General features: G+C 54.4%; 9 protein-coding genes across 9 annotated transcripts in view; 6 read left to right on the top strand and 3 right to left on the bottom strand.

Annotated features, from left to right (window-relative positions):
* Positions 1–460: 460 nt before the first annotated feature.
* On the top strand, positions 461–3,284 carry P152DRAFT_440750 (putative chromosome segregation protein; the record flags this gene model as incomplete). The annotated part of the gene is made up of 5 exons (XM_033677675.1): positions 461–553; positions 602–759; positions 813–964; positions 1,009–2,560; positions 2,622–3,284. Exons 1-5 carry the CDS (start codon positions 517–519, stop codon positions 3,282–3,284), a joined length of 2,562 nt encoding a protein of 853 aa, XP_033531736.1. The 5' UTR covers positions 461–516.
* Positions 3,203–4,385, bottom strand: P152DRAFT_460905 (NADH-ubiquinone oxidoreductase-like protein 20.8 kDa subunit). The gene is made up of 4 exons (XM_033680014.1): positions 4,298–4,385; positions 4,015–4,242; positions 3,816–3,948; positions 3,203–3,705 (listed from the first exon to the last, which is right to left on the bottom strand). Exons 1-4 carry the CDS (start codon positions 4,315–4,317, stop codon positions 3,556–3,558), a joined length of 531 nt encoding a protein of 176 aa, XP_033531735.1. The 5' UTR covers positions 4,318–4,385; the 3' UTR covers positions 3,203–3,555.
* Positions 4,386–4,907: 522 nt separating this feature from the next.
* On the top strand, positions 4,908–6,145 carry P152DRAFT_402172 (uncharacterized protein; the record flags this gene model as incomplete). Its single annotated transcript, XM_033676640.1, has 2 exons — positions 4,908–5,975; positions 6,035–6,145. The coding sequence occupies 2 exons, from the start codon at positions 4,908–4,910 to the stop codon at positions 6,143–6,145; spliced, it is 1,179 nt and encodes a 392-aa protein (XP_033531734.1).
* A 347-nt stretch (positions 6,146–6,492) lies between these two features.
* On the bottom strand, positions 6,493–6,798 carry P152DRAFT_475947 (uncharacterized protein; the record flags this gene model as incomplete). Its single annotated transcript, XM_033681457.1, has 4 exons — positions 6,493–6,530; positions 6,583–6,649; positions 6,705–6,736; positions 6,786–6,798. 4 exons carry the CDS (start codon positions 6,796–6,798, stop codon positions 6,493–6,495), a joined length of 150 nt encoding a protein of 49 aa, XP_033531733.1.
* Positions 6,799–7,493: 695 nt separating this feature from the next.
* P152DRAFT_460903 (uncharacterized protein) lies at positions 7,494–8,951 on the top strand. The gene is made up of 3 exons (XM_033680013.1): positions 7,494–7,684; positions 7,739–8,217; positions 8,272–8,951. The coding sequence occupies exons 1-3, from the start codon at positions 7,499–7,501 to the stop codon at positions 8,528–8,530; spliced, it is 924 nt and encodes a 307-aa protein (XP_033531732.1). The 5' UTR covers positions 7,494–7,498; the 3' UTR covers positions 8,531–8,951.
* Positions 8,952–9,684: 733 nt separating this feature from the next.
* P152DRAFT_402031 (adenylate kinase 1) lies at positions 9,685–10,741 on the top strand (the record flags this gene model as incomplete). Its single annotated transcript, XM_033676635.1, has 4 exons — positions 9,685–9,841; positions 9,970–10,022; positions 10,073–10,227; positions 10,291–10,741. The coding sequence occupies 4 exons, from the start codon at positions 9,685–9,687 to the stop codon at positions 10,739–10,741; spliced, it is 816 nt and encodes a 271-aa protein (XP_033531731.1).
* Positions 10,742–12,952: 2,211 nt separating this feature from the next.
* On the top strand, positions 12,953–17,992 carry P152DRAFT_139808 (uncharacterized protein). The gene has a single exon (XM_033673839.1). It carries the CDS (start codon positions 13,287–13,289, stop codon positions 17,796–17,798), a length of 4,512 nt encoding a protein of 1,503 aa, XP_033531730.1. The 5' UTR covers positions 12,953–13,286; the 3' UTR covers positions 17,799–17,992.
* Positions 17,993–19,375: 1,383 nt separating this feature from the next.
* On the bottom strand, positions 19,376–22,320 carry P152DRAFT_460901 (1,4-alpha-glucan-branching enzyme). The gene is made up of 7 exons (XM_033680012.1): positions 21,896–22,320; positions 21,710–21,834; positions 21,562–21,661; positions 21,402–21,514; positions 20,660–21,354; positions 20,277–20,612; positions 19,376–20,230 (listed from the first exon to the last, which is right to left on the bottom strand). The coding sequence occupies exons 1-7, from the start codon at positions 21,948–21,950 to the stop codon at positions 19,573–19,575; spliced, it is 2,082 nt and encodes a 693-aa protein (XP_033531729.1). The 5' UTR covers positions 21,951–22,320; the 3' UTR covers positions 19,376–19,572.
* A 60-nt stretch (positions 22,321–22,380) lies between these two features.
* P152DRAFT_508943 (uncharacterized protein) overlaps positions 22,381–24,090 on the top strand; it is a gene marked incomplete at its 3' end in the record, with an annotated part of 2,426 nt that continues 716 nt past the window's right edge. Inside the window, exons 1-2 of the mRNA XM_033682606.1 lie at positions 22,381–23,142; positions 23,203–23,975. Coding sequence (XP_033531728.1) covers positions 22,605–23,142; positions 23,203–23,975 — 1,311 coding nt within the window. The 5' untranslated portion in view covers positions 22,381–22,604. The remainder of the gene's footprint in view (positions 23,143–23,202; positions 23,976–24,090) is intronic.

The raw sequence follows: 24,090 nt of genomic DNA, 5'->3' as shown, positions 1-24,090 counted from the left end.
TGATTGTGGTTGGAGATGTGGTGGATGGTGAGTGCGAATTGGGTTGAGTGAATGCGATTGATGAGTGAGGATGGAAGCTGGACGGCGAGAGGTTGGGAGATGTTGTGGAGAGATTGGATGGGAAAGAGTGCTGGGTAAAGAGGAAGGTGTGGGGGAATTGAAGTGAGTGAGATGTTTTGTGGGGGAAGTGAGAGGTTTTATTTTAGTTATTAGCAGAAGTTGTTGTGGTGAAGGTAAGAGAGGAGGGTGGGAAGTGAAATGGAAGGAACGATGGAGAGTGTTACTGGGGTTCTTTCTGCTCACCGTTCAATTGTCGGCCTTGTTGCCTAAGGGTCCAGGCAGTAAGGAGTCACGACGTTTAATTGGTTACACGAGACAGGGGTCTAGAACGCGTCCCTCGCGTCGCGTGTCAATGAGTCGGAAATCGACAATTGAAAACAGATTATGACCTCCAGGATCGTTTGAAGGCTCCCATCGTCGTCAATTACAGAGTGATATTCCCAAAATTTCGTCAATATGGCTAACCCAGGTCGCCTACGAGGCCGTCCAGCACGTACGTATCGCTCCCTCCCATTCAACCACTCTCACTAACAAGCCCAAGACACGCCTGGCCCGACATATCTGAGCTATACGCCGAACGGAAGGCATTTGGTCACTGTCGGGCTGAACAATGCCATTCGAATCTTCCAGTCTGGCTCAGATTCCGAGCCGACGAACATCGATAACTGTCAGGAATCTAATTTTGCCGTGGCAGCTGCGGTACGTTGGCTGTAGAATCATACGATCGGACCCCGCACTTACAAAGTTTGCAGAATGGTTTCTTTATCACGGGATCGGAGGATGGCACCGTGTCGAAGTACTCTATGCAGTCGAATACGTTGGAAGAGGTCTTAGTACGGTGCACGTTGCCAGTGCGAGATGTTGCGCTGTCGCCAGATCACCAATGGGTGGCTGTAGCAAGCGAGTAAGTCCGCCACACATACCTTGAGAACCGGCTGACAATGGCAGTGAACTTGTTGTCAAAGTCGTCAATACGGAAGATATGACCCGCGTATTATACCTCCGCGAGCAATCGAAAGGTTCTAAACATGTCTCGTTCGACCCGTCCGGCACATGTCTTGCAGTGTCCTGCTCAGACGGCATCATCTACATATACTCCATGAGCTCGGAGGAACCGCAACTGGTTAAAAAGGTCGATGGTGTGGTCAAATCTTTCGAAACGGACTCCGAGTCAAGCGCTGCCGTCCTCTGGCATCCTGATGGACGAGCATTCGCCGCACCGACCGGTACCCGAGATATCCAGGTGGTTTCCCAGGAAGACTGGGCCAACCAGAAAGTCTTTTCGAATGGACATACCGGAAATATTACTGCACTTGCTTGGTCGCCGAATGGGGCATTCCTTGCCACCTCAGGAGCAGACCGCAAGTTGATCTTGTGGGATGCTCTGAAACAAACCGTCGCCCATGTCTACGACGATATCCCCGCGACCATCCTCGCTCTCAAATGGCATCCAGGGGAGAACATCCTTTCGTACACCACCAATGAAGGCGAACTGTTCATTCGCCCGAACTTCGTACCCAGTGAGCTATCCTTTGCTCTTCGAGAGGGCATCAAGCCTGCACCACTGCTCCATGATACTCTAGGTGGCGCGAAGCAGAATGGCATCAATGGAACTAAGCCAAACGCGGGACCTCCACGGCGCAGAGATGGCACCCCCGACACGCTCGACGAGATCATGGGATCGGATCTTGGATCGGATCTTGGTAGTGATGTTGGTTCGTTGAATGGCTTCATCGACGACGATGACGGCGCGGGCTACACCGAGGGGTTGAATGGGCATGGCAAGCGAACAAATAGCCATCTCGACCCCGTCGACACCAACCGACCGAAAAAGCGATATGGAGGGTATGGAGGATATGGCGGCTTCGAAATCCAGCACCACGAAGCCTTTCAACCCGGCAGCACATCATGGCGCGGCAACCGCCGCTACCTCTGCCTCAACCTCATCGGCTTCATCTGGACCGTCGACCAAGGAACCCACAACACTGTGACCGTCGAGTTCTACGACCGTGAATTCCACCGCGACTTCCACTTCACCGACCCCTTCCTCTACGACAAAGCCTGCCTCACCGAGCACGGCGCCCTCTTCGCCTGCCCTCCCTCCGCCACCCAACCCTCCACCATCCACTACCGCCCCCACGAAACCTGGACCGCCCGCACCGACTGGCGCACCCCGCTCCCCGCTGGCGAACACGTCACCTCCATCGCCCTGAGCGACGCGTACGTCGTCGCCACTACCTCCGACCACTATGTGCGCATCTACTCACTGTTCGGCGTGCCGCTCCGCGTGTACAAGCAGAAGAGCTCGCCGGCCGTGACGTGCGCCGCGTGGCGGAACTACGTGATGACGATCGGGAACGGGCCGCCGCGCGCGGATGGGTTTTGTAGTCTGCTATATTCGATTGAGAATGTGAAGCGCGATGAGGTGTGTCAGATGGAGGACATTGTAGCGGTTGACGAGCACGCGAAGTTGCAGAGCGTATTCTTCTCCGACTCAGGGGTATACTTCCCCCTCCTCCATTTCCATCGAAATTCCATAACATAGCTAACGTTTATCTCAGGATCCCTGTATCTACACCAGTAATGGCCTCCTCCTCACCCTCCTCCACTGGCGCCTCCCCAATCAAGCCCGCTGGACCCCCCTTCTCGACACCACCCACCTCCCCCGCCTCGCCTCCGGCCTCAAAGACGAAACCTACTGGCCCGTCGCCGTCGCCCACGAGAAATTCCACTGCATCATCCTCAAAGGCGGCGAGCGCTCGCCCTACTTCCCGCGGCCCCTGCTCTCCGAATTCGAGTTTTCAGTGCCACTGTCTACCCGCCCGAAGGCGAAGACGGCTGGTGGAGCGGATGGGGAGGAAGAACCTGACGTCGACGAGGCCGCGCACCTCGAGCAGCAATTCGTAAAGAACTCTATCCTCCTCTCCCTCCTCGACGACATGCTCTCCGCGACACGGGCCACCTCCTCTCAGCGCGCGGAACTCGGACGGCGGGAGAACGAAGTGGACAAGGCGGTGCTGCAGCTGGTGGCGGTGGAGTGTCGGACGGGGGAGGAGCGGGGGATGAAGGCGCTGGAGTTGGCGGGGTTGCTAAGGGATCGGAGCGGGCGGATGATGGAGGCGGCGGAGAAGATTGCGGGGCGGTATGGGAGGGACGGGTTGGGGGAGAGGATAAGGGGGTTGACGGAGCGGCGGTTAGTGGGATGGGAGGAGGAGGAGGGATAAGATTTTCTTTAGGGGTGGAGGTATTGGTTTGGGTTAGGTTGATGGGTGGTTTGGGCGTTTCGTTTATGAATTGCTTATTTGGAAGCAGCGATTATGTTCCACGACCTCGCTGTAGTCGGTTCTGGATCTTGGTAGATCCCACGTCTAGAAATATTCATACAAGATCTCCAGACCCGTCTGCTCTCTGCAACCTTCCTAAAGCCACGTACAGACTGCTTCTTCCCACGGCTTGATTTTCCGAATCTCCTCCACGTTTCCCTCCACCCCTTCCTTATGCCGTCGCCTTCGTATCCGCCGTCTTTGCCTTCGTCGTCGGAAACACCAAATCCTTCGACTGATCGTTATCTGCGAAAATCTGCTTTCTCCTCTGGTGCACCGGGACGACATTCGGGGGGGTGCCGGGGATGACTTTTTCCAGTTTCTGGCACACGAAATATGTCAGCTGGGGAAGCAAATTCAGGCGGGGAGGAAGCGGAGGTGAAGGTGAAAATGGAGAGGAGGTTGCGGCAGATATGGGATGATAGGACTTACGAGGTTGTCGAACACGCACTTGTTGAACGGGCGTTCGGCGGTGCGGCAGTTCCACATTTGTTGATTGTTGTCCTCGAGACATTGCCAGTGGGCGCGGAATTGTTGGAGGCAGTGCTTATTGATATCGTCGATCCTAGTATCCCCCACCCATCAGCATGTTCCGAGCGATGTAGGATAGTGGTCAAGCAATTGTACTCACACGCTCGCCGCACACCGCGTGACCTTCCTCCCCTCGCGCATGCAATCCACCTCCCCCGTCCCATGCGCCTCCGTCTTACACTGCATATAGTCATCATTATATGCCCTGCATCTTGCGCCGATGAAGAACGACGCGCTCATCAACGGGGCCGAGCTGGCTCCGATCTCCTTGACCTTGGGGATGTGGTCCGGGAGGGGGGTGGTGTCGATCAGGACCTGTTTGTGGAATCTGCACCGGTCAGTAAGATGGCATTGGGGTGCTAGGGGGTGTAAGAGGGGAATACCGAGCTTCGCGAGACGCCATGGTGGGCAATTGGGGGGGATGGAGTGGTGGATGGAGGAGGAAGCTGGAGAAGTGACGATGAAGTCAATGGAAGTCCATGAAGTCAACGAAGTGAGGTTGAATTGTCTCGTTGCTGAGAGGTCGACGGGAAGTTCCGGGACAGGGATGTGGGAAGCTCTTTCCTTGTCACTTCTTTAGAGGTGAACTTTGTTGGACTCGATGCATCGGAATTGTATGACACGTCCGGAAAAGACGCGTCCATTCATTGAGATACCACCTTCTAACTGTGTTTCTTTCTGCTACTCGTTAATACAATCACCTACCTCAGCAGGAATCCATTGAACCCTTCCACATCTTTCGACGTTACTCCCTTTTACATCTTCGCGAACCACCCATTCCACCACAAAGCAACAATGAGTTTCGCCGGTTTCGGGACTCCCGCGAGCACTGCTGGCACCGGATCCAGCCTTTTCGGAGCATTAGGAGCAGGCCAGCAGAGCAAACCGCCCATGTCCAGTCCCTTTGGAGCATCGGCAGGAACTCCTGGTAGCACTAATACGGGCTCCAGTCTTTTTGGGAACGTAGGAGCAGGACAGCAGAGCAAACCGCCCATGTCCAGCCCTTTTGGAGCATCAGCAGGCCAGGCTCAGGGACAACAAAATAAGCCGACATTTAGTCTCTTCGCCCCTCCGACTCAGCAAGGACAGCAGCAAGGACAGCTGCAAGGACAGCAGCAACAACAGCAGCAACAACAGCAGCAACAACAGCAGCAACAACAGCAGCAGCTGGGCGGTAGTTCTTTCAATCTTGGACAAAGTCAACAACCACAGCAGCAACAGCAGACAAACAATGGCATCTTCGGTGGCTCCCAAAACCAAAACGCCAATCCTCTCGGCGGATCCCTCTTCGGCGCCTCCATCCTAAACAACCAGCCTCCCCAACAACTCCAACAACGCGCCGTCCCCCCTCTCCCCCAACTCGGTCAAAGCCACCTCTGGCAACCCGCCGCCAGCCAAAACCTCCGCGAACGCAGCATCGTCGATCAAATGTCCGTCCTCTACGAAAAATGGCTCCCAACCTCCTCGAACTGCGCCTTCCAACACTACTTCTACAACCAAGTTCCCCCCGAACAAGCACCCTTCTATGGTCCCGCCCCCGACGAAAACGGCAAGAAATGGGAAGATGCCCTCTCCCGCAAACCCAACGAGGGCGCCATCCCGGTGTTGGGGAAGGGCTTCGAATCCATCGCCCAGCGTCTGGAATTGCAGATTCTCGCCGTCCGTGTCCTCCAGCAACGCCTCCACGAAATTGACGCCAGCCTCTCCGCCACGCAGCAGAAGCATGACCTCGAGTTCGCGACGCGCGCAGCGGAGGCACGACGAAAGCATCTCGTCCTCAGCCAGCGGGCATTGGCGCTGGCAACGAAGGTGCAAGTATTACGGAACCGCGGGTATAGCATGGAGCCGGCGGAGGAGGAGTTACGGAGGCAGCTGGCGACTCTGGAGAAGAGCGCGTTTGATCCGGTGTTGAGTGGGAGGCAGGATGAGATATGGGCGCGGATGGCGGCATTGAGGGCAAGGACGAGGGGGTTGAAGGAGGAGGGGGAGAGGTTGGGGAGGAGGGCGGAGGGAGGGCAGGAGGTGGCGATGGATGAGGAGACGTTGAAGGCGGTGAAGAAGGTATGTTTCTTTTCTTATCTGCAAATCAAGATGGAGGTTTACTTACTGACTGGTGGCAGTTATTGGGCGATTACGATGCGCAGCTCACGCATTTACGCAAAGAACTGGGGTCGATTAATGAAGACTTCAGCACGTGGCAGGTCTCCTCTACCCAAGCGGTGAATCGATAGTACCATTCCTTCGTCTCTCCGTGGCGTATCCACCTGATGTGCGGTTCTTGGTACTAGGCTATAGCATCGCTCGGCGTTGTTGGGAATGATTCAAGGGATGTGCAGTCGAAAGTGTATTTTGGGTATACAGTCTACGACGACGCCATAATGACAGGAGGCGAAATGCTATGGTACAAGGCTGGAAGTAATCCTCATGTCCAGCTCATGGGCTCCGTGATGATTGTCCGTATCCCCTGCTGATTATGTCTGGTATACACCAACCATCCAACCAACTCCCCGCATATCCATTGTATTGTCCAGTACTATATCGTACACCCCAGCTCTTCCCTATCTCAACCATCTGCTCCTCAGAACAGCTTCGTGAAATACTCGATCGCGTGCGGCGCTGTTCAAACCCATTAGCTCCCCCCTTCTACTCCCATTATCCCGTCACATACAGATATACAGTATCGCACACAACCCCAATGCAAACGACACCTCCGCCTGTGCCATGCGTTCCTGCAACTGCAGCAACATGTCAGTTAATGTCACTCGTCCGCGGATGTATCGGAGAACGTACGGCGAGTTGGTCCTTTGAAGGGGCGGGTGGGGCTGTTGGGGTTAGTTTCTGTTGGAGGATTGGAGGAGGTGGGGAACTTACCTCCGTACATCATCTTGAAGATTGGGTTGAGGGGTTGGTTGAATGATGGATGGGTTGACTGGATGTAGTTCTGGCGGTTGTCCTGGACTTTCAGAAAGTTTCAGGGCGTGACGGAGTTCGAGGTCTTGGTAGATCTTCGGGTAAACTGCAACACGTCAATATATAGTTGCCTTAGTGCCGTATCATAATTGTTCCTCAGGCATCCAATCTCAACAAGGAACGCATGGAATTTGTTTGAAGCATCAACATCACGTCCCCTACTCTCCTCACGACCTCACTATCACCACCACTCTGATACCTCTAAATCTTCACATCTCAAAATGAGCGACTCCGAGTCCTCCCAAGAGCGTCAAGCTCCATCTCCCTCCCAAAATGGCGATCTCAGCGCCGCCGCCACCCCTAACGCACCCTCAACCAACAACCCCAAAGACTCCGATATCGACGACAACGCCTCCGATATTTCCGACGTTGAATCTGTCCTCTCCGACATCGATGAAGCCCTTATCCAAGACTTCGACCCCTCCAAAGTCGCGCTCGACGAGCACGCCCCGGTCGCCGTCGACGAGACCAACGTCGCCCAGCTCGGCGTGCACAAGCGCAAGCGCACCGAAGGCGACGAGGAGCCGGCGAAGCGGAAGAGGAAAGAGGGACGGCGGGAGAAGAAGGTAAGGAGGAAGAAGGATGAAGAGGAAGAGTTTGAGGGGGGGCCGCAGATGGAGGGAAGTCGGAGAGAGAGGAAGAAGAAGGGGGAGGGGGAGAGGAAGAGGGGGAGGGTGCAGAAGGAGGTAGATACGGATGAGGAGCAGTTAGAGCCAAAGGAGAGGAGGAAGAGGGCGTTAGATCGGAAGATGGATGAGGCACTGAAGAGTACGTCAAGGCGAGGGAAGCAGTCGGGCTTGGTAAGAATCTACCAACGAATTTGAGGCGCCTACAGATACTGATCGGTTCCACAGGAGTTCGAAGCGATGATCGACCGCGAGATCGAAAACATGCGCGGCAAAATGATTGAAGCCGCCAAAGCTGACGCCGAAGCCCGCGAAGCTAATAAGCCCGCCATCCACAAACTCGAGCTCCTCCCCGCCGTAATCGGCCTCCTCAACCGCGACAAGTTCGGCTCCGAGCTCGTCGACCCGGACATCAACCTGCTCGAAGCCGTGCGCTTCTTCCTCGAGCCGCTCGCCGACGGGAGCCTGCCCGCCTACCAGATCCAGAAACAGCTGTTTGACGTGCTGGAGCGACTCCCGATCAAGACGGAGTCGCTCACCTCGTCGGGCATCGGGAAGGTCACGCATTTTTACACGAAGAGTAATCGCCCCCAGGCGGATATCAAGCGCCAAGCCGACCGCCTCGTCGCCGCATGGACTCGTCCGATCCTCCGCCGCAACGCCGATTTCCGCAAACGCGACATCCAACAAGTCCAATACGACCCCAGGTACGCCTCCCCCTCCCCATCTTTTTTATATGCTTTATACTAAACCCCCCGCAGCCACCACCCCACCCCTTCCTCTGCCGACCTCTCCGCCGACCTGCAAGCCCAAGCGGCCGCGCGCCGCCGCGAGCAGCTGCTCGCGACGCCGACGTACATGAACCGCGCACGCGTGGAGAACAACGCGGCGAGCTACAGCGTGGCGCCGCGGAGCAACTACGTGCCGGTGCAGGCGGCGGAGAGCGGGGGCGGTGATGTGATGAAGAGGATTATGGCGAGGCATGCGGTGCAGAGTGGGAAGGCGAGTCGGAAGAGATGAGGGGGGTGGTAAGTTCTTTTGTGATGGGTGAAGGGTGGTGGGTTCGCAGGAGGGTCTTTGCGTGGGAGCGTTTCTTATGAAGCTAGGTACTTTTGAAGCTGGCGTATTCGTTCTCGATTCCAGGCAGTCCAATGGAACTTGCTCATTGGGACGAGAAATCTATGTTTTCCAACAAACTGACCTGGTGAAATGTACAGCTAAGCTCATCCCTAGTCCTCAACAACATCTAAGCCAGATACCGGATTCCGTAGATATCTATTCATCGACTACATTTGGAGTAGAAAAGGAATTATCCGAAATTGTCCTGTTGAATTTTATTACATGTAGGGGAGACAGGTATATTCTTCGTCTCCATCCAGCAGCTTGGGTCCTAATACTTGACATCGCTGAGGACCAACCGATGTCTACCAAACAATGTAGAATATACCACACATCATTTACATTGCGATCAACTACAAAATGGTACTATTGTGTAATATCATATTAGCCGTGGGTTATGGACTCCGGACCGGTCATCCTCCAGTCCAGCTTCAGAAGCTCAGATAGATTGGTTATGCAGACAATTCCAATATCGATTCGATATCCACGTACAGTACATACCCTGTGGAAGAACTTCATTACCCGTATGGAAGTACATAGTCCTGAATAATGCACCATACCATCCATCTTCAAACTCCTACTAGATTCCCACGTCATCACGAAATCACGAAAAAGCCCAGGTGCCCAACTCTGTTCCGAGGACCAACGGCAAAGGAAAACCAATTCTGCACGATTCAGAGCCTCTCACAAGAAAAGCGATCGGCACCAGCTGGTACCTCGATTGGCCGAACCAATCGGCTCAAAGGATTGACGGAGGGACGGCAGGCTTGTCTGTGCAGCGGATAATAATGTTCACATCGACCTTGCTTAGGTTTAGTTCCGTTAGCTCGATTGCACTCCTCACCCAAAGTTCACCACCCAAGAATCCAACTGAGCCGAATCTTGAACCTCGTTCCTATTCCTCCATCATCCATCATCAATCCTCTCGTCCGCGTCTCGTGCCCCCACCATCCCCCTTTGCTGCCCCGGTTGACATTCGAAGGTCAGAAGTGCTAGGTTGTTGTGGATTGGTTCCGAGGTGTTGAATTGCTGGTTGCGTGTGTTGAAGAGACGCAATGGCGCCGATTCCGGAATCTAAGGTCGATGACCTGAAGAATTTGGTCACGAGGTTAGAGTCGAGAGTGGCGGAATTGGAGTCTAAGTTGGCTCATAAGGCGCCTTCATCGACGTCGGAATCGATGAGGATGATTTTGATCGGACCTCCGGGTGCAGGTATGTAGACTTTGCCCAGGACAGCTTACATCTTCGGGTCAGCGACGTCGTCCACGCATTTACGCGGGGCTGGAGATCGTTATGTTTGTTTCATTATCGGAATAGAAGCTGACATGAGTTATCTACAGGCAAGGGAACCCAGGCACCAAGAATCAAGGACAAGTACTGTGCATGCCATCTGGTAAGATTCGGTGGTCATGACAGATGGTGCACCCGCTAACATCCTGTTAGGCTACCGGTGACATGTTACGAGCCCAAGTCGCAAAGAAAACCCCCCTCGGCCGAGAAGCTAAGAAGATCATGGATGCCGGTGGGCTAGTCAGCGACGAAATCATGGTCAACATGATCAAGAGTGAGATCGAGACGAACCCGGAATGCAAGAGCGGGTAAGTCCTTCAGGAGCCGAACGCATCACCCTTCGACATGAACATCCATTAACATCTCTCCAGCTTCATCCTCGATGGCTTCCCCCGCACTGTCACCCAAGCCGAAAAACTCGACGAGATGCTTGCCGCCCGCAAGCAAGCCCTCAAGCACGCCATCGAGCTCCAAATCGATGACTCCCTCCTTGTCGCCCGCATCACCGGCCGCCTCATCCACCCCGCCAGCGGCCGCTCCTACCACAAGATCTTCAACCCCCCCAAGGCCAACATGACCGACGACCTGACTGGCGAACCCCTCATCCAGCGCTCCGACGACAATGCCGAGACCCTCACAAAGCGGCTGGCAACCTATCATCAGCAGACAGCCCCGGTTGTTAAATATTATCAGCGGACCGGGATTTGGGCGGGTATCGATGCGAGTCAGGAGCCGGGGCAGGTGTGGAAGAATATCTTGGGTGTGTTTGGGGAGAAGTCGCAGCCACACGGCATCTTGTCGAGGGTTGGGCTGAAGGCTTAGAGCCGTCGGCCCGTCCGCGTTTGGCTGGCATGCGAGAGTTGAATCCATTGTCTAATATTGAGGAATCGATGCGTGGCTGGTGGACGCGGCTGGTGAGCGGCTGGTGAGCGGCTGGTGGGCGGCTGGGGCTCGCGAAGGGGGCGGCTGTGCGCTCGACGTCGACCGTACTCCACCCCCCACCCGCTTGAGCCTCCCGCCTGATTGATGCGTACAAGTCTTCTGTATTTCATTTCCGCTCTATGGGCTCTGCTCTCTAGGCACTGCACGGCAACCACGCGAAAAAATGCGCAATGTAACACTAGGGACCACGGAACGTGGAGCGTTGTATCGAACGAAGGCCGGCCTGCCTCTGCGCCTGATTAGGTGTGGGGTGGGTTGGATGTATGTTCACGCTGTATGGAGTTTCGCCGTTGTGAGGAGAGGCGGGCTTCTGCAGTTATGTTTTGCCAATGAAAGAAAAGTACAGGTTTCATAGAAAAGCACGGTTGAGAATAATTTGCGATCTATATAAGCAGTTAAGGGTTCCTCTACCAACTTGATAGAGGGCGAGTGACATTGTGACTTCTATGATACATGGATTAGATTTATTTGTTATGGCTGATGGTGTGAAGACTCCTTGCGCTGCTCATTCCATTGTGACACACTGTTCATCAATATCACCAGGTCTGGCAGTCTATCCTGCCTACAATTATGAGAGGTTCACAGGCTGAAAAGTATCTAGAAAACTGATGATGATGAATATCCACTGCTGAACCTCCTTGGGATTCCCACGTGCTCTGGAAACGCCGCAGAGTCATTCACCCAGTCCTCCTGAACTTATGACATCCAGTTCGCCAACTAACTAGGCCTCCACGGTTAATATTCACTGTGCGATTACCACGTGCCCCGAGCGATAGTGTGCGGACCCCCAGATCCAGTCCTCATGGCCTTTGGCACAATTGCAGACCATGGGGGAACATGTTCTAGTAATATTCACTGTGCGATCTCCACATGCAGAGGACGACCAAAATTTCTGGGCGAGGTCCGGGGAGGGCGTGACATGCCACTACGGGCTTGTCCTTCTCATCCGCAAAATACCCGCGAAATAGTGACAGCCCCTGAGTAGACACTGAAATGGGTGCCTGGCCCATTGGGAAATGAATCGAGCAAAGTGGAAGTGACGTGGATTTGCACATGGAATTGACCTAATGCTATGGACTCGATCAAGCCATCTGCCGTATGCCCACGAAATGCTGTCCATGGCCGTAGTTCTGGTCGATATTGGGCTTCCACCGATCCTCCCCTGATCAGCATGGTGAAACTCTTGTGATGAAGTAAATTCGTCTTCGTGAGCTCCTCTGCAGATATTCACAGTTCGCTGCACTCGTTCAGAACTCAATTCCGTAACTGTTTCAATTGTGGATGAGCATTCTTCGCACACTGTTTTCGTTCCTCTTCTGCGGCTTCGTCCTGAATCTCTTTCACCATCCTTCCCAATCTCCTATCGCACAACACCACCTTCTGACTCAATCAATAACCATCCTACTCTTTAAGAAACTTTATACTGCTGCACTGATCGCCATCATCTTCGCGAAGAACTGCAGACATTGATTGAGCTCTTTTGCTTCGAGAGAAATCATCGACTGGTTGTCTGTTGCGACCACTTCCCGACATCTCCGCCTTTTCTTCTTGAAAAACATTGCGTTATTCCCCCAATGCTCCTTATCATCATCGACTAATAATGTTTTAACCCCCGATCGTTTTCTTGCCTTCCGTACTTTCTCATTGTGGGGGAGGACTGTTGGTTTGACCGAGTTGTGGTAGCGTCAGAGCTGCACACCACTATTTCGTTCAACCGGGATAACCCAGAAGAACGAGAATTTCGTTCAATTAGCATCGAACAGGAAGCTGAAAGCCCCTTTGTAGCCGCTATGGGGAAAAAAGGAAAGAAAATGGTAAGTTGTGCGTTCTAACTCACTGACCTCACTGTCGCGTGGGTCGCACTTTTCTGTTCGGCCGCTCACCGGCGGAATGTCCCGATGTTGACGGCGATATCTCAATCACTACGAACCCAGTGTGAGAGACCTCAATCGCTAACAATTCCCCGTGTCACCTTTAGGTGAAGAAGATCCTGCTGAGGAAAAGATCTGATGAGGGGCTCACTCCGATCGCTACGTTGGCACGGGGGGAGAATGCGTTTGAGACCCGCCTCTATGAAGTAGCTCGGGGACAGGCCCTCAGGTACGTCTTTCCATGCTGTGTCCGAATTTTCGGGCTTTGTGCGATTGTCCAGCGATGCGATTGTTGGCTTGCACATCTTTGTGAAATGGGACTGACAGTCATCCAGCCCACCACCCCCGATTCCCACCTACCAGCAGCCCGCGCAAGCGGCCCGTCTGCCCAATAATGATGTATTCTTGCAGCAGTAAGTTGCCCTTTGTGTTCCCAGCCTTTTTGGACCCTTCAACTCATATTCAGGGGCTGCACGTGGTGTAAATTGAACGGCCACAATGCTGAAAGTTGTCCTAGCGCAAATGATCGGGAGGCCCATAATGAGGCTGTGAGGATGCGGCAGCACCCACATGATCTCCAAGTCGCCGAGTTCTCGCGAGATCCGTTACAGTATAGCTACTCTCCGGAGGAGATCAACAGCCATCAAGAGCGAGTTGCGGCGCGCGAGGCAGCCGCGAGACCTGTTAAAGAGGCCAATACCAAAGCCAAAGCGGACAATGCTTATACGGCAGCAGGTGATACGTATAGCGAACCATACGTTCCTCAAGATGCAGGAGACCGCCGTCAAACGCCAAGAGATGGGCCAGTGAGGTATGCGTCTCTCGGAGAACCAGGGCAGCTCTTTCCGCCGCTGAGGCCGGACTTGGAAGTGATTCCCCCTGACTCCCCACGTCAACCACGCCCACGTCCACCACCGCCGCCTCCACGGCCCCGTCCGCAACCACAGCCGCCTAACCCACCTCCTCCATCCCCTGCTAAGGGACAGGCCTTGCCGAAAGCCACTGGACCGCCGCGAGAATGCGAGGAGCCTGAAGAGGCTTCCACTGACGATTCCCGCCAACCTCACCAGCGCCCTCCTCCTCCGCTGCTTCCCCGCCCCCGGTCACAACCACATCCTCCGAACCCACCTCAATCCCTGGCTCGACAAGGGGCTTTTCCGGAAGCGAGGGGGCCACCACCTAACTGTGAGCTTCCTGATATTCCAGGAAGTACGCAGTCGCTGCATGATGGAAGTCCAAAATTGCCAATCCTTAGATCTGCCGAAGCCGAAGAATCTCAAATCGGAGACACGACTGGGCAAACAGTCCCAGTCGAGGTGCCGACGGATGCAGCTTTGAGAGAACAAGTGGTTCGAGCTAGACGGAGTGAGGTTGCAAGTGTACAGCGAGAAGAGCCGTACCGAGACTCTGTTTTGTACGGAGGGCTGAACTCAGCGTTCGACACCTATCATCAGTCCCTAAGGCTGATTGATGCTCCGCCCCTTACTCCTAGTGTGCCGAGTACACCGGGCTCGGCACCTTCCCCCTCGTTCGGGACGTTGCCGGAGGATGAGGAACGTCCTCTAAGTTTAGGGCAGATGAAGTGGAGTTGGTTTTCTCAAGAGCCGCGCACTCCGATCGATGCAACGAGCAGTCAAGGGACAGGCCCAAACATACCAGTGCAATGGTGGCGCTCCCCTCCTCAAGTACCCAAAACTCCGAGCTATGCATCTAGTAGCCAGAGAGGCAAAACTTCTAGCGATGCAACTAGAAGTCAAGGAAAGACACCAGCACGAAAACGTACCAGACTGACTCTTCCTTTCCTGAAGTCGGCTGCGGATCCTAGTACGCAGCAGAAACCGTGGATTAACAAGCGGTCAATCTCCAACCCAATTGGCCTTCCGAACCATAAGATCAAGATTCGAGGGGAACACCACGAGATTCCACACGGCTCTAGTCCTCTCACGCAGACACCCCGTGGGCAGCGCCCGCATTTGAGGGCTTCGAGGACCACGACCAACCTCAAGGAATCAGCGAGCGGACAGCCAATGCCGTTCTCGTTGCAAAACAATTTGAGGCGAACTCGTACCAGTGAGGCGCTCCGGGGTGCAGAACCGCCCCAGTCCTCTCAACCATGGCCTTCCAATCCTGTTCCTCCTCCGCCGCCAGCACAGTTAAGACGTGTGGTGACCGAACCAGAAGTTCCGGTCCCTCTGGAACCATCCAGGCCAGTCGAGTTCTCTGAAAAATTGCTGGAAGCAATCGATCAAGTAATCAGGCAACGGGAGCTCAAGATGACTCAGGACTTCCGGCGTGGCCTTACTCAGTCCACCGAGAACGCGATTGCTAAGTTCATAGAGAATTGGGAGCAACAGCACGCCGGGGAGAACCAGCCCGGTCTGCCTGCATCCCAAAGGTCAATCGAGCCTCATCCCGAAGTGGAGGGAATCCATATCACTCCCGACTTTGGAGAAAGCCCCCGACTACTTCGGCCAGTGTCTTCGATTGGGCTAAATCGTCCAGTCCCTCGTCCCGCATCGCCGATTTCGTTAAATCAACCAGCCCATCGTCTGGCTCATTATGCACATCAATCATTCCTCCCTCATCCATCACTCGCAAATGGACAAGACTTGGATGGAGGTAGGGATATTCGTCCGGCGCTCCGAATAGCAACGGCACCACAAAGCTTCAATCCCGGCTTCGCCAGTGGGACGTCAGTTCCAAGCTCTTCGCAAAACCGTGGTCCACCGCCTGCTTCCCTTCCTTACGACCCCCTGTATGATGAGGAGAGAGAATATTTTCCAGTTCAGTCACCCATCCCGAGACATTGTGCAGCCATCCATCGAGCTGGCGGTCATGGGTTCACTTTCGACCAGCTGTACGATGAGGATCAAGAGTCTGCAGTTCCGGCACCCCTTCCGAGCCCATTCGCGGCCAACCCTGCAACTGGGACTCGGGCGCTGTCCGACCCTCAATACGACGGGGAGGATTGGGATGGTCCCGAAGAGTTGTCGCTGGACCTTACTCGAGGATCTCCGGTTCGTAGGCCGCGTTTCGTAGTGGAACAACCCGATGAATATCGTTCTCCCACACCAATTGATCGCGAGCGTACGCCACGGCCATCCATCGCTCAGCAGCGAGCCTTCGCACAAGTTGAGCCTGCCACGCCAAGTCATCCATTGGAGACTGCATCAACGACACCACTCGGTTCACCCTTCGCACCGCGACAGTATGAATTTGATTCCAGCAGTGATTCCGAGTCCGAAGGGGAGAAGACACCGCGTGCATCTCAACAGAATCTTCGCCCAAGTGGAATTCAAGAGATGCCGCCATTTGACCCTGAAGCCGCAGATATTCCCCGCCCCTTAACAATTTCCCGGGGGGAATCTGAGAGCCCAACCTGGTACCGCAGTGTCGCACCACCGTCGGATCAATCCGAGTTGTCAATCCCAAGAAATCGCGGTGTTGTCCAGAGAGATCCCCAGCCTCAGCCGTATACGGCGGTACATGATAATAGTGCTCCGAGTGGCTCTGAGACTCCGATTCCTTTCCTTCTGAGAGGGGTCGGCTCTTCTCCAAAAGAGCCCCCGCCTCAGTCGGACACTCGTGTGCATGGCAATATTTCTCCGAGTGGCATTCAGTCTCCGTCACGCGTTCCGGGACGATTCAGTGCTACTCCACGTAACGAACAGCCCCGTTCAGCCAATCTTGCCCAACATCGCGAAGCCATTCAGCCAAGCTCCGATGAGTCGCGCGGTGCATATGAGCCATGGTTCAAACCGTTCACAGATATTCCGGCTTTATCTGACCGTTTTCATCCACGAACCGACACTGAACGAAAGATCTGGGAAGATGTCGACAGGGAGATCATCGAGCGACAAGTCCGCACTGATCCCACAGCGCGGGGCAGTCCACGAACTAGGATGTCATTCTGGAGAGGCGAAGGTGTTCCGGCTCCTGAATCGCCCGCAACAAATTCAGGAGGCCGAGATGAGACTCTGGCGAAATTGGAGGGCCGATGGGTGGAGTCCACTGGATCTATAATTCCACGTTACGTGTTCACTCCGCAGAGTCCCGCAGCAAATATATCTCCTCCGGCAATCCCACGATTGGGGCGTCTGGGGTTGGCTCCGAAGCAAAACGTAGCGACCGGTGCGAATGTGGGTGGCGGACAGAATGCCTGTCCCGGGCAAAATGTGTCCCCGTCGCAGATTCCGAGGAGAATTATCCCTTCCGTACGGGGCACTCCTTCCACGCCGACCGTACCTGGGGCATATCCAGTTTCGGATCCTCGTGCTGCGGTGCTGGCGTGGGCGGAGAAGCACCGGACGCCAGACCACAAGTTCACTCCACGTGGTCCGGTCGCCCCGGTTACCCCGTCCGCTCAAGCAGATACACCTACTCCACAGGTGCGGGATCAAATCCCACGATATTCTTCATTTTTTTCTGGACCCCCGCCGGAGCTTCCTCAGTCCCCTCTACAAGTGTCCAACATCGTCGGGCCCACAATTATCCATCCTCGACTCGGTACCCAGTCTGGTCAGAATGCGCTGAGTGTTCCGAGTGTTTCTGGAAGTCGTGAGGAGGACCAGCCTAAACAGGCGCAAGAGTGTGGACTGACTGCGCAACGTGAGGGGCCCGAGAGCCGTGCAGAAGATATTCATGACCAACACCTCCGTCACCGAGATGTCCGCCATCAACATGGTGAGACCCATCTAGGTCGAAGTGAGGGCCAGTCCAGAGAAAGTGACCTACCAGGCCGTATTGTTGACGGCATGGTGCACCCAGCTTTCCGGCGCCAGGGACCAGGACCAATCTCGAACGAGGAATTCTACGAAATCATGAACCTTCGATTCCAGGAGACGATGCGCGCCCATCAGATGTCTGCTCAAGTACCAAGTGCGGTGCGGGGTCAAGGTGCCACTTTGAGGCGTGAGGAAACTTGTCAGGAGGATTGTGAGGTCGAGGATCATGATTCGGAATATGATGAAAGGCCGCTCCTCAGTCGTGGGTCGCAGTACTGGGAGCAAAGAAAAAAGCGAAAGGAGGAAGGCGCGAGAGATACAGAAGTCGAAGCGTCCCCATGATGACGAATCGGGTATATACACTCAACCCATGCAAGAGTATGGAGCAACAACGCAACGACGAATGATTGGATAAGAGAACGAGCGAGCGAATGAATGCCGATGGATGTGCCTGATATCCATGAACGGTGCCTTCACTCATGGACATTGTATCCGATTAACCAATGAGTTTTTCGAGTGAATCGATATGAATTGCATGCTTTGATGATGGCATGCACAGATGAGGTGTGATATCGAGAACGGGGTATCACACACCCAGTTCAGTATCTGACACAAGGATTTTGGGGGTGCGAGCATCGCATATGGCATGCTCCGACTAATATTTGTGTTTCAGGGTTTCTTTTCTGAGGGTCTCTCATGCGATTGGAGATGCGGGTCTGATATCGTGGAATGGGGCCATCACAGCCCACTTTGATCGGACTGCCGCAGACGTTTCGGAGTGAGAGCCTCACAATGGCTGTTTCCACCAATATTTTCTTTTTTGGGTCTGGGTTTCTTTTCTGTTATGAAGGCCTGCTTCAGCAAGAGCCTGCTCTCACGAGTTCGGAGACTCGGGTCTGATGTCTTGGAGGAGCTATCATAACACCCACTTCGATATCTGACTGTCGCGAGGCGAAGGTATCCCAATAGAATGCGTCCAGCAATAATTTCTTTCAGGTTTCCGGTTCTCTTTTCTGTTTGAAGGCCAGCTTCGATGAGAGCCTGCTCACAAGAGGTTGACGAGTCCCCGGGTCTGATATCGTGCCACGGCGCTTTCACAGCACCACGTACTGCTGCGTCTCACTGGCGAAACTCCGAGTGAAGAACATGCACAGCAGGCGTTGTCAAGCATGAGAATTATGAGATCAGAGACATGCGTGTTCGTAGAGGGAGGGGATAGGATAGGTAGCGCAATTCAATGGGATCAATCAAAATCATCGCGATGCGTGTGAGAAGTGTTTGTCGTCGTGAGATCATATGGATGAGGGGAAAGAGGGGAGGGGCGAAGTGAGTAACACGTTGGGCTGAACCGAGTTGCGACTGCACAATGCGGTTCGATCGTGTTAGTTCCGTCTCAGCTTTCACGGACAAGGCAATCAGGTCTAATTTCATAAGCTTAAGTCATTATCTACGAGCATTTCATGACGCGAGGAGTGAGGTATATCAAAGATGGTTTCCGCTGATCTCGGGACGAGATGGGTGGTGTTTTTTGGATCGCTCCCCTGGTCGCTGGTAGCCGACCCCTGTCCCGCTACCCTATCTTAGGGCTGTAGGAAATTATTTATAGTTATTTGATATGTATTTCCAGCTTATTTAGATAGCGAGTTGCAATTATCTATTTGAGTAGAGAGCAGAGATTCTATCTTGAGAAGTGACATTGGGGGAAGGCGATTGTTGAGAGATACTTTAGTGGTAGTTACTGTTCATTTCTTCTACTATCATGTATTCAGGTTGGTTCTAAAGGTGATAACTAATATCCTGACATCTAATTGACTAAGATCACAGTTAAAGATTCTTTATTCATTATGTCAAAAATTTCTGTGAAATGAGCATAGAATTACACTGAATAAAACTGGCACCAATGCAATGACTGATGTTGGAACAATGATGGGCTGGCGATCTATACGTTCCTACTCCGTACATTTGATGCATATCGAGCCGTTCAATACTATTATGAATTCGATAAAAAGACATGGAAAATCCCTCATTCGATTCATGCTATGAATCTATTACAATATCTTACTTCCAGTCCCTAACCCATCTCGTCCCTAGCCCACCCCATAGAAAAGACCCCTTCTCACAACGTATTCTCCAGCGCCAACACCACCGCCGACCGACTGGGAATATATGCCTGCAAAAAGTTCTTCCTCCCATTCCACGTAAATGCCGTCGTGAAGAACCGTGTCCCCTCCTCCACCCTCCCATGCCCTCCGAACTCCTTCGCGTCGCTGTTGAGGATAACTCGATACGTGCCAGGCGTCTCAACCCCAACGCGATAGTCCGCGAAGCTGGAGGAGGGGTGGAAGTTGAAGATCCACAGGAGGCCCGCGCGCTCGAAGACGATGACCTTATCGCCCTCGTGCTTCAAGCTGACAAACGCGGGGTCCGCCGCCAACCAGTGATATTTCTCCTCGGTATGCTGCATCTTCGCGTCGAAGTCGTTCAGGAAGCGGTAGCGCAGCAACGGGTCGTCGATGAGGTTGAACTGGCGGCGGGCGTAGTGGAAGGAGTTGCCATTGCCGTCGCGCGGGAAATCGAGCCATTCGGGGTGGCCGAATTCGTTGCCTTCGAAGTTGAGGTAGCCTTCGCCGCCGAGGCCGTGGGTGAGGAGGCGGATGAGCTTGTGGAGGGAGAGGCCACGGTCGATGGTCGGGGTGAGTGGGGAGAGGACGGACATGTGCGTGTACATTTCGGCGTCGCAGAGCCACATGAGGAGGGTTTTGTCGCCGACGAGGCTGGAGAGGTTAGTTTGGGAGACGGATTGAAGAGAGGGAGACGTACGCTTGATCATGGCTTTCAGCGTATGCAATGGTCTTCTCCTTGTCTCGCCGGTTGGTGAGCGTGAAGACCAAGTTGCCCATGTCCCAATCGATGTCTTGCTTTTCCTTAAGGAGCTTGATGTACATGTCGGGGATGGCCATGGCCAGACGGTAGTCGAAGCCGATTCCCCCCAGTGCGAGCGACATGCAGAGCGCCGGCATGCCCGAGACATCTTCCGCGATAGTGATGGAGTCGGGGTAGAGTTTGTGCAACAGCTCGTTGGCGAGCATCAGGTAGACGACGCCTTCTTCGTCGACGGTGTCGCCGAAATACTCGTGATATCCACCGGAGAAGCCGCTGGAAAGTGTCAGTGAGGGTTCCAATGAAGCAGTGGGATGACTCACTAGCCAATGCCATGGTGCTTGTAGAGGATGCTAGTCACGCCATCAAACCGGAATCCATCAAACTGGTATTCCTCCATCCAAAACCGCAAGTTGCTCAACAGGAACCGCAGCACCTCATGATGCCCGTAGTTAAACAACCTTGAGTCCCACAGCTCGTGATTACCCTTCGCCCCGGAGTGAAAATACAAATGATCCGTCCCATCGAACCCATTCAACCCGTCCAACACATTCTTCGACGCATGCGAATGCACTACGTCCAACAGCACCGTGATTCCCATCCCATGCGCCGTGTCAATCAACTCCTTCAGATCATCCGGCGGCCCGTACCGCGAGCTTGCCGCGAAGAACGAATTGATCTGATACCCGAAGCTCGCGTAGTATGCATGCTCCATGATCGCCATCAGCTGGATGACGTTGTACCCAAGATGGTTGATCCGCGGGAGCACGTTCTGCGTGAACTCCTTGTAGGTGGCGACCTTGGGATCGGGAGAAGAGATGCCGACATGCGCTTCGTAGATGCGGGCGGAGATAGGTTTCGAGGGTCGCGGATTCTTGAAGACATAGCGGGAGGACTGCGGAGGGTTCCAGAAGCGGGCTTCGTAGACGGGGGAGATGGTGAGGTCTTGGGTGACGCGGGTGATCCAGGCGGGGATGCGTTCGAGACGTTCGGGGTGGTCGGGGGCAACAAGAGATAACTGGGGGGTTAGCTTTGGATACCTTAAGGAAGGCGGGAGGATCGTACTCTGAGTTTGGAGTCGTGGGGAATTGCTGGCTCGCCGTTTTGGGCGGGGAGGGTGATCTCCCAGACACCAAAGTCGTTCTTCTTCATGGGGTGGGAATTCCGGTCCCAGTTGTCTATCGTCGATTAATTTCTGGAATATGCTCAGACCCGGTGTACATACTGAAGTCGCCGATAAGGTATGCCTCTGTGGCGTTTGGAGCCCATTCTCGATATATGATGTCGTTGTTGCTCTGAACATTGAGACCATAGCGCTCGAACCCCTATTACTCGTCAATTCCGGCGCATCACGACGAAGGAATAATACGTACCTTGCTAAATTGGTCCAATCCTCCTTCGGTCTCGTCGAGTTTCTTGATCCATTCCTGCGCTTTGCTGAACCGATGTCGAAGCGCGTCTTTGAATGGGGCAAGCCAAGGGTCGATTGCGAGGACGCCTGAACCTTTTTTTAGTATTTCATCCACATATCAAGTTATTTTTTCCGAGGATAGACGCACCAGTGCCATCGCCAGGCAATTGGCCGTTTGGGCCGCTCATTGTCTGTTCTGTCATGTCCGTATGACAAGGCGCGGGGCTGGAGAGACAAGTACGTGAAACTTCAACTTTATGAATGGAAAAAGCACACGAGAAAAAGGAAGATTTACAACTCTCAGATACGAACCAGAGCAATCTTCCGTTTTATCGGAAGTATCAGGGCAAGGACAGGTATAAATTGATCGCAAGATGGAGGCGACAGGAACTTTGTTGAAATGTTGTACAAGATGTTGAGGATGGCCTTCACAACAATTGTCTCCTCTGTCAATTCAACGTCATAATTTCCATTCCCCCACTGCTCTTGATACGGTATAGTTCCCGTCGAATCCCAGTAATAAGTGGTGTTCCATAAGACTGAGTGAGAAGCAATGAGACAGAACTGGGAGCTCTGCTCGTTGGTCAGATGAGCTTCGAGGGGAGCAGTCAACACGTTTCTACTGCAACTCTCCTGCTCTTTATCTCTTCCCCTACCTTTGATATGGACCATTCTTTGATACGGCTTCTTGAGTCTGAGATGGTAGAATTCAACCCGACTTAAGATGAAACTCCAGCCTTGAAGTTACACCCCCATCTACATCCGGACGTTCTTTATCACTTGTCACTCCGTACTCACCGCCCAGTTTCACCCCGCTCTCCCTTCTCGGAGCTCGACATACCGACCGGTTCGGATGCATGCTTCAACTTGACCTCCCATCTCCATATCAGGATAAACTCTCATCGTCCCTCCGCATGACCGCTCGCCGTGTTCCACCCATCATCTCCACCATGCCCATCTCCCCCCAAGCCCGCCTCACCTACATCGCCCTCGCCTCCCTCCGATCCACAGCTCCTCTCCCCTCCCCTCCCCTCCATGCCCGTACCCGTCGCCCTGCAGCACGCCACCTCTCCACCACCCCCCGCGTCCCCTCTGGCCACTTCTCGCGCTCCGACTTCAATAACCAGCCGTTCACCGGGGTCTACGAGCCGGGAGGACCGACGGGGGGGCCGCTGGACGGGGTGTCGACGGTCGGGGCGCCGAGGATCACGCCACGAGTGCTGAAGGAGCATTTGGATCAGTTTGTGGTGGGGCAGGAGCGCGCGAAGAAGGTGTTGAGTGTCGCGGTGTATAATCATTATCAGCGGGTGAGGGAGCTGGAGAGGAGGGATGCGGAGGTGGAGGAGATGGCGGCGCAGCAGGCAAGGAGGGAATTGGGGCGGCATCCGGTTGAAGGTACGGATCGTATGGATGCTCGATTGGATTGCGGTGCAGTGACTGATGTTTGATATCTAGATGAATTCCCTGACCAGCAAACCACGCAATTCTACCCTGCCATCGACGACGATATCCGCCATGACCAGCCACCTCGCCACGCCCATTCCCGACGTCCCTTAAACCCTCACGTCATCCTCTCCGAAGCTTCCCAAACCCATCCTCTCCACCCCCAACCCACCCTCCCCGAGCCTCCCACCCTCGAGAAATCCAACGTCCTCCTCCTTGGCCCCACCGGCGTCGGCAAAACCCTCCTCGCCAAAACCCTCGCCCGTGCCCTCGATGTCCCCTTCTCCATCTCCGACTGCACCCCCTTCACCCAAGCCGGCTACATCGGCGAGGACGCCGACGTCTGCGTCGCCCGCCTGCTCGCCGCCGCCGACTACGATGTCACGCGCGCCGAGCGGGGCATCATCGTGCTAGATGAGATCGATAAGATCGCGACGCGGCGGGTCACGGGGGGAAGGGATGTTGGTGGGGAAGGAGTGCAGCAGGCATTGTTGAAGATTGTAGAGGGGACAACATTGCAGATACATGCGAAGCCGGAGAAGGGGGGGAGTGGTTCACGGGGTGGGCAGAGCGGGGGGGGGCCAGGGCCGGGGTTTCCATCGAATCCGGTGTCCGGAAGTGTGAACACGAGCTCGAACATGGGCGGCGGCGGCGGCGGGGGGAAAGGGGAGGTGTTCAACGTGCGGACGGACAACATCCTCTTCATCTTCACGGGGGCGTTCATCGGGCTGCACAAGATGATTCTCAGCCGGATCAGCAGCGGCTCCATCGGCTTCGGCGCTGACGTGCGTGCCAAAGAAGCAAAAGACGGCGCGCACGAGACCCTCCTCTCCAACGACCCCGAAGACCTCGCCCTCTTCCGCCGTCACCTCCCCTTTTACTCCCCCGACCACTCCGCCG

Source organism: Eremomyces bilateralis (assembly GCF_010015585.1).
Source record: "Eremomyces bilateralis CBS 781.70 unplaced genomic scaffold P152scaffold_20, whole genome shotgun sequence".
NCBI lineage: Eukaryota > Fungi > Ascomycota > Dothideomycetes > Eremomycetales > Eremomycetaceae > Eremomyces > Eremomyces bilateralis.
The sequence above is the reverse complement of the archived record's forward strand: the minus strand, read 5'-3'. Positions and strand labels throughout refer to the sequence as shown.

Coding starts and splice junctions, on each gene's coding strand:
- P152DRAFT_460905 (XM_033680014.1), bottom strand. CDS start 4,317: ATGGCGTCTCGCGAAGCTCG. Junction 4,243..4,297: donor ATGGCGTCTCGCGAAGCTCG/GTATTCCCCTCT, acceptor TGACCGGTGCAG/ATTCCACAAACAGGTCCTGA. Junction 3,949..4,014: donor ACGCGGTGTGCGGCGAGCGT/GTGAGTACAATT, acceptor GGGGGATACTAG/GATCGACGATATCAATAAGC.
- P152DRAFT_460903 (XM_033680013.1), top strand. CDS start 7,499: ATGGAGGGAAGTCGGAGAGAGAGGAAGAAGAAGGGGGAGGGGGAGAGG. Junction 7,685..7,738: donor GAGGGAAGCAGTCGGGCTTG/GTAAGAATCTAC, acceptor TCGGTTCCACAG/GAGTTCGAAGCGATGATCGA. Junction 8,218..8,271: donor CAAGTCCAATACGACCCCAG/GTACGCCTCCCC, acceptor AACCCCCCGCAG/CCACCACCCCACCCCTTCCT.
- P152DRAFT_139808 (XM_033673839.1), top strand. CDS start 13,287: ATGCGGCAGCACCCACATGATCTCCAAGTCGCCGAGTTCTCGCGAGAT.
- P152DRAFT_460901 (XM_033680012.1), bottom strand. CDS start 21,950: ATGACAGAACAGACAATGAGCGGCCCAAACGGCCAATTGCCTGGCGAT. Junction 21,515..21,561: donor ATACCTTATCGGCGACTTCA/GTATGTACACCG, acceptor AATCGACGATAG/ACAACTGGGACCGGAATTCC. Junction 21,355..21,401: donor CCCACGACTCCAAACTCAGA/GTACGATCCTCC, acceptor CTAACCCCCCAG/TTATCTCTTGTTGCCCCCGA.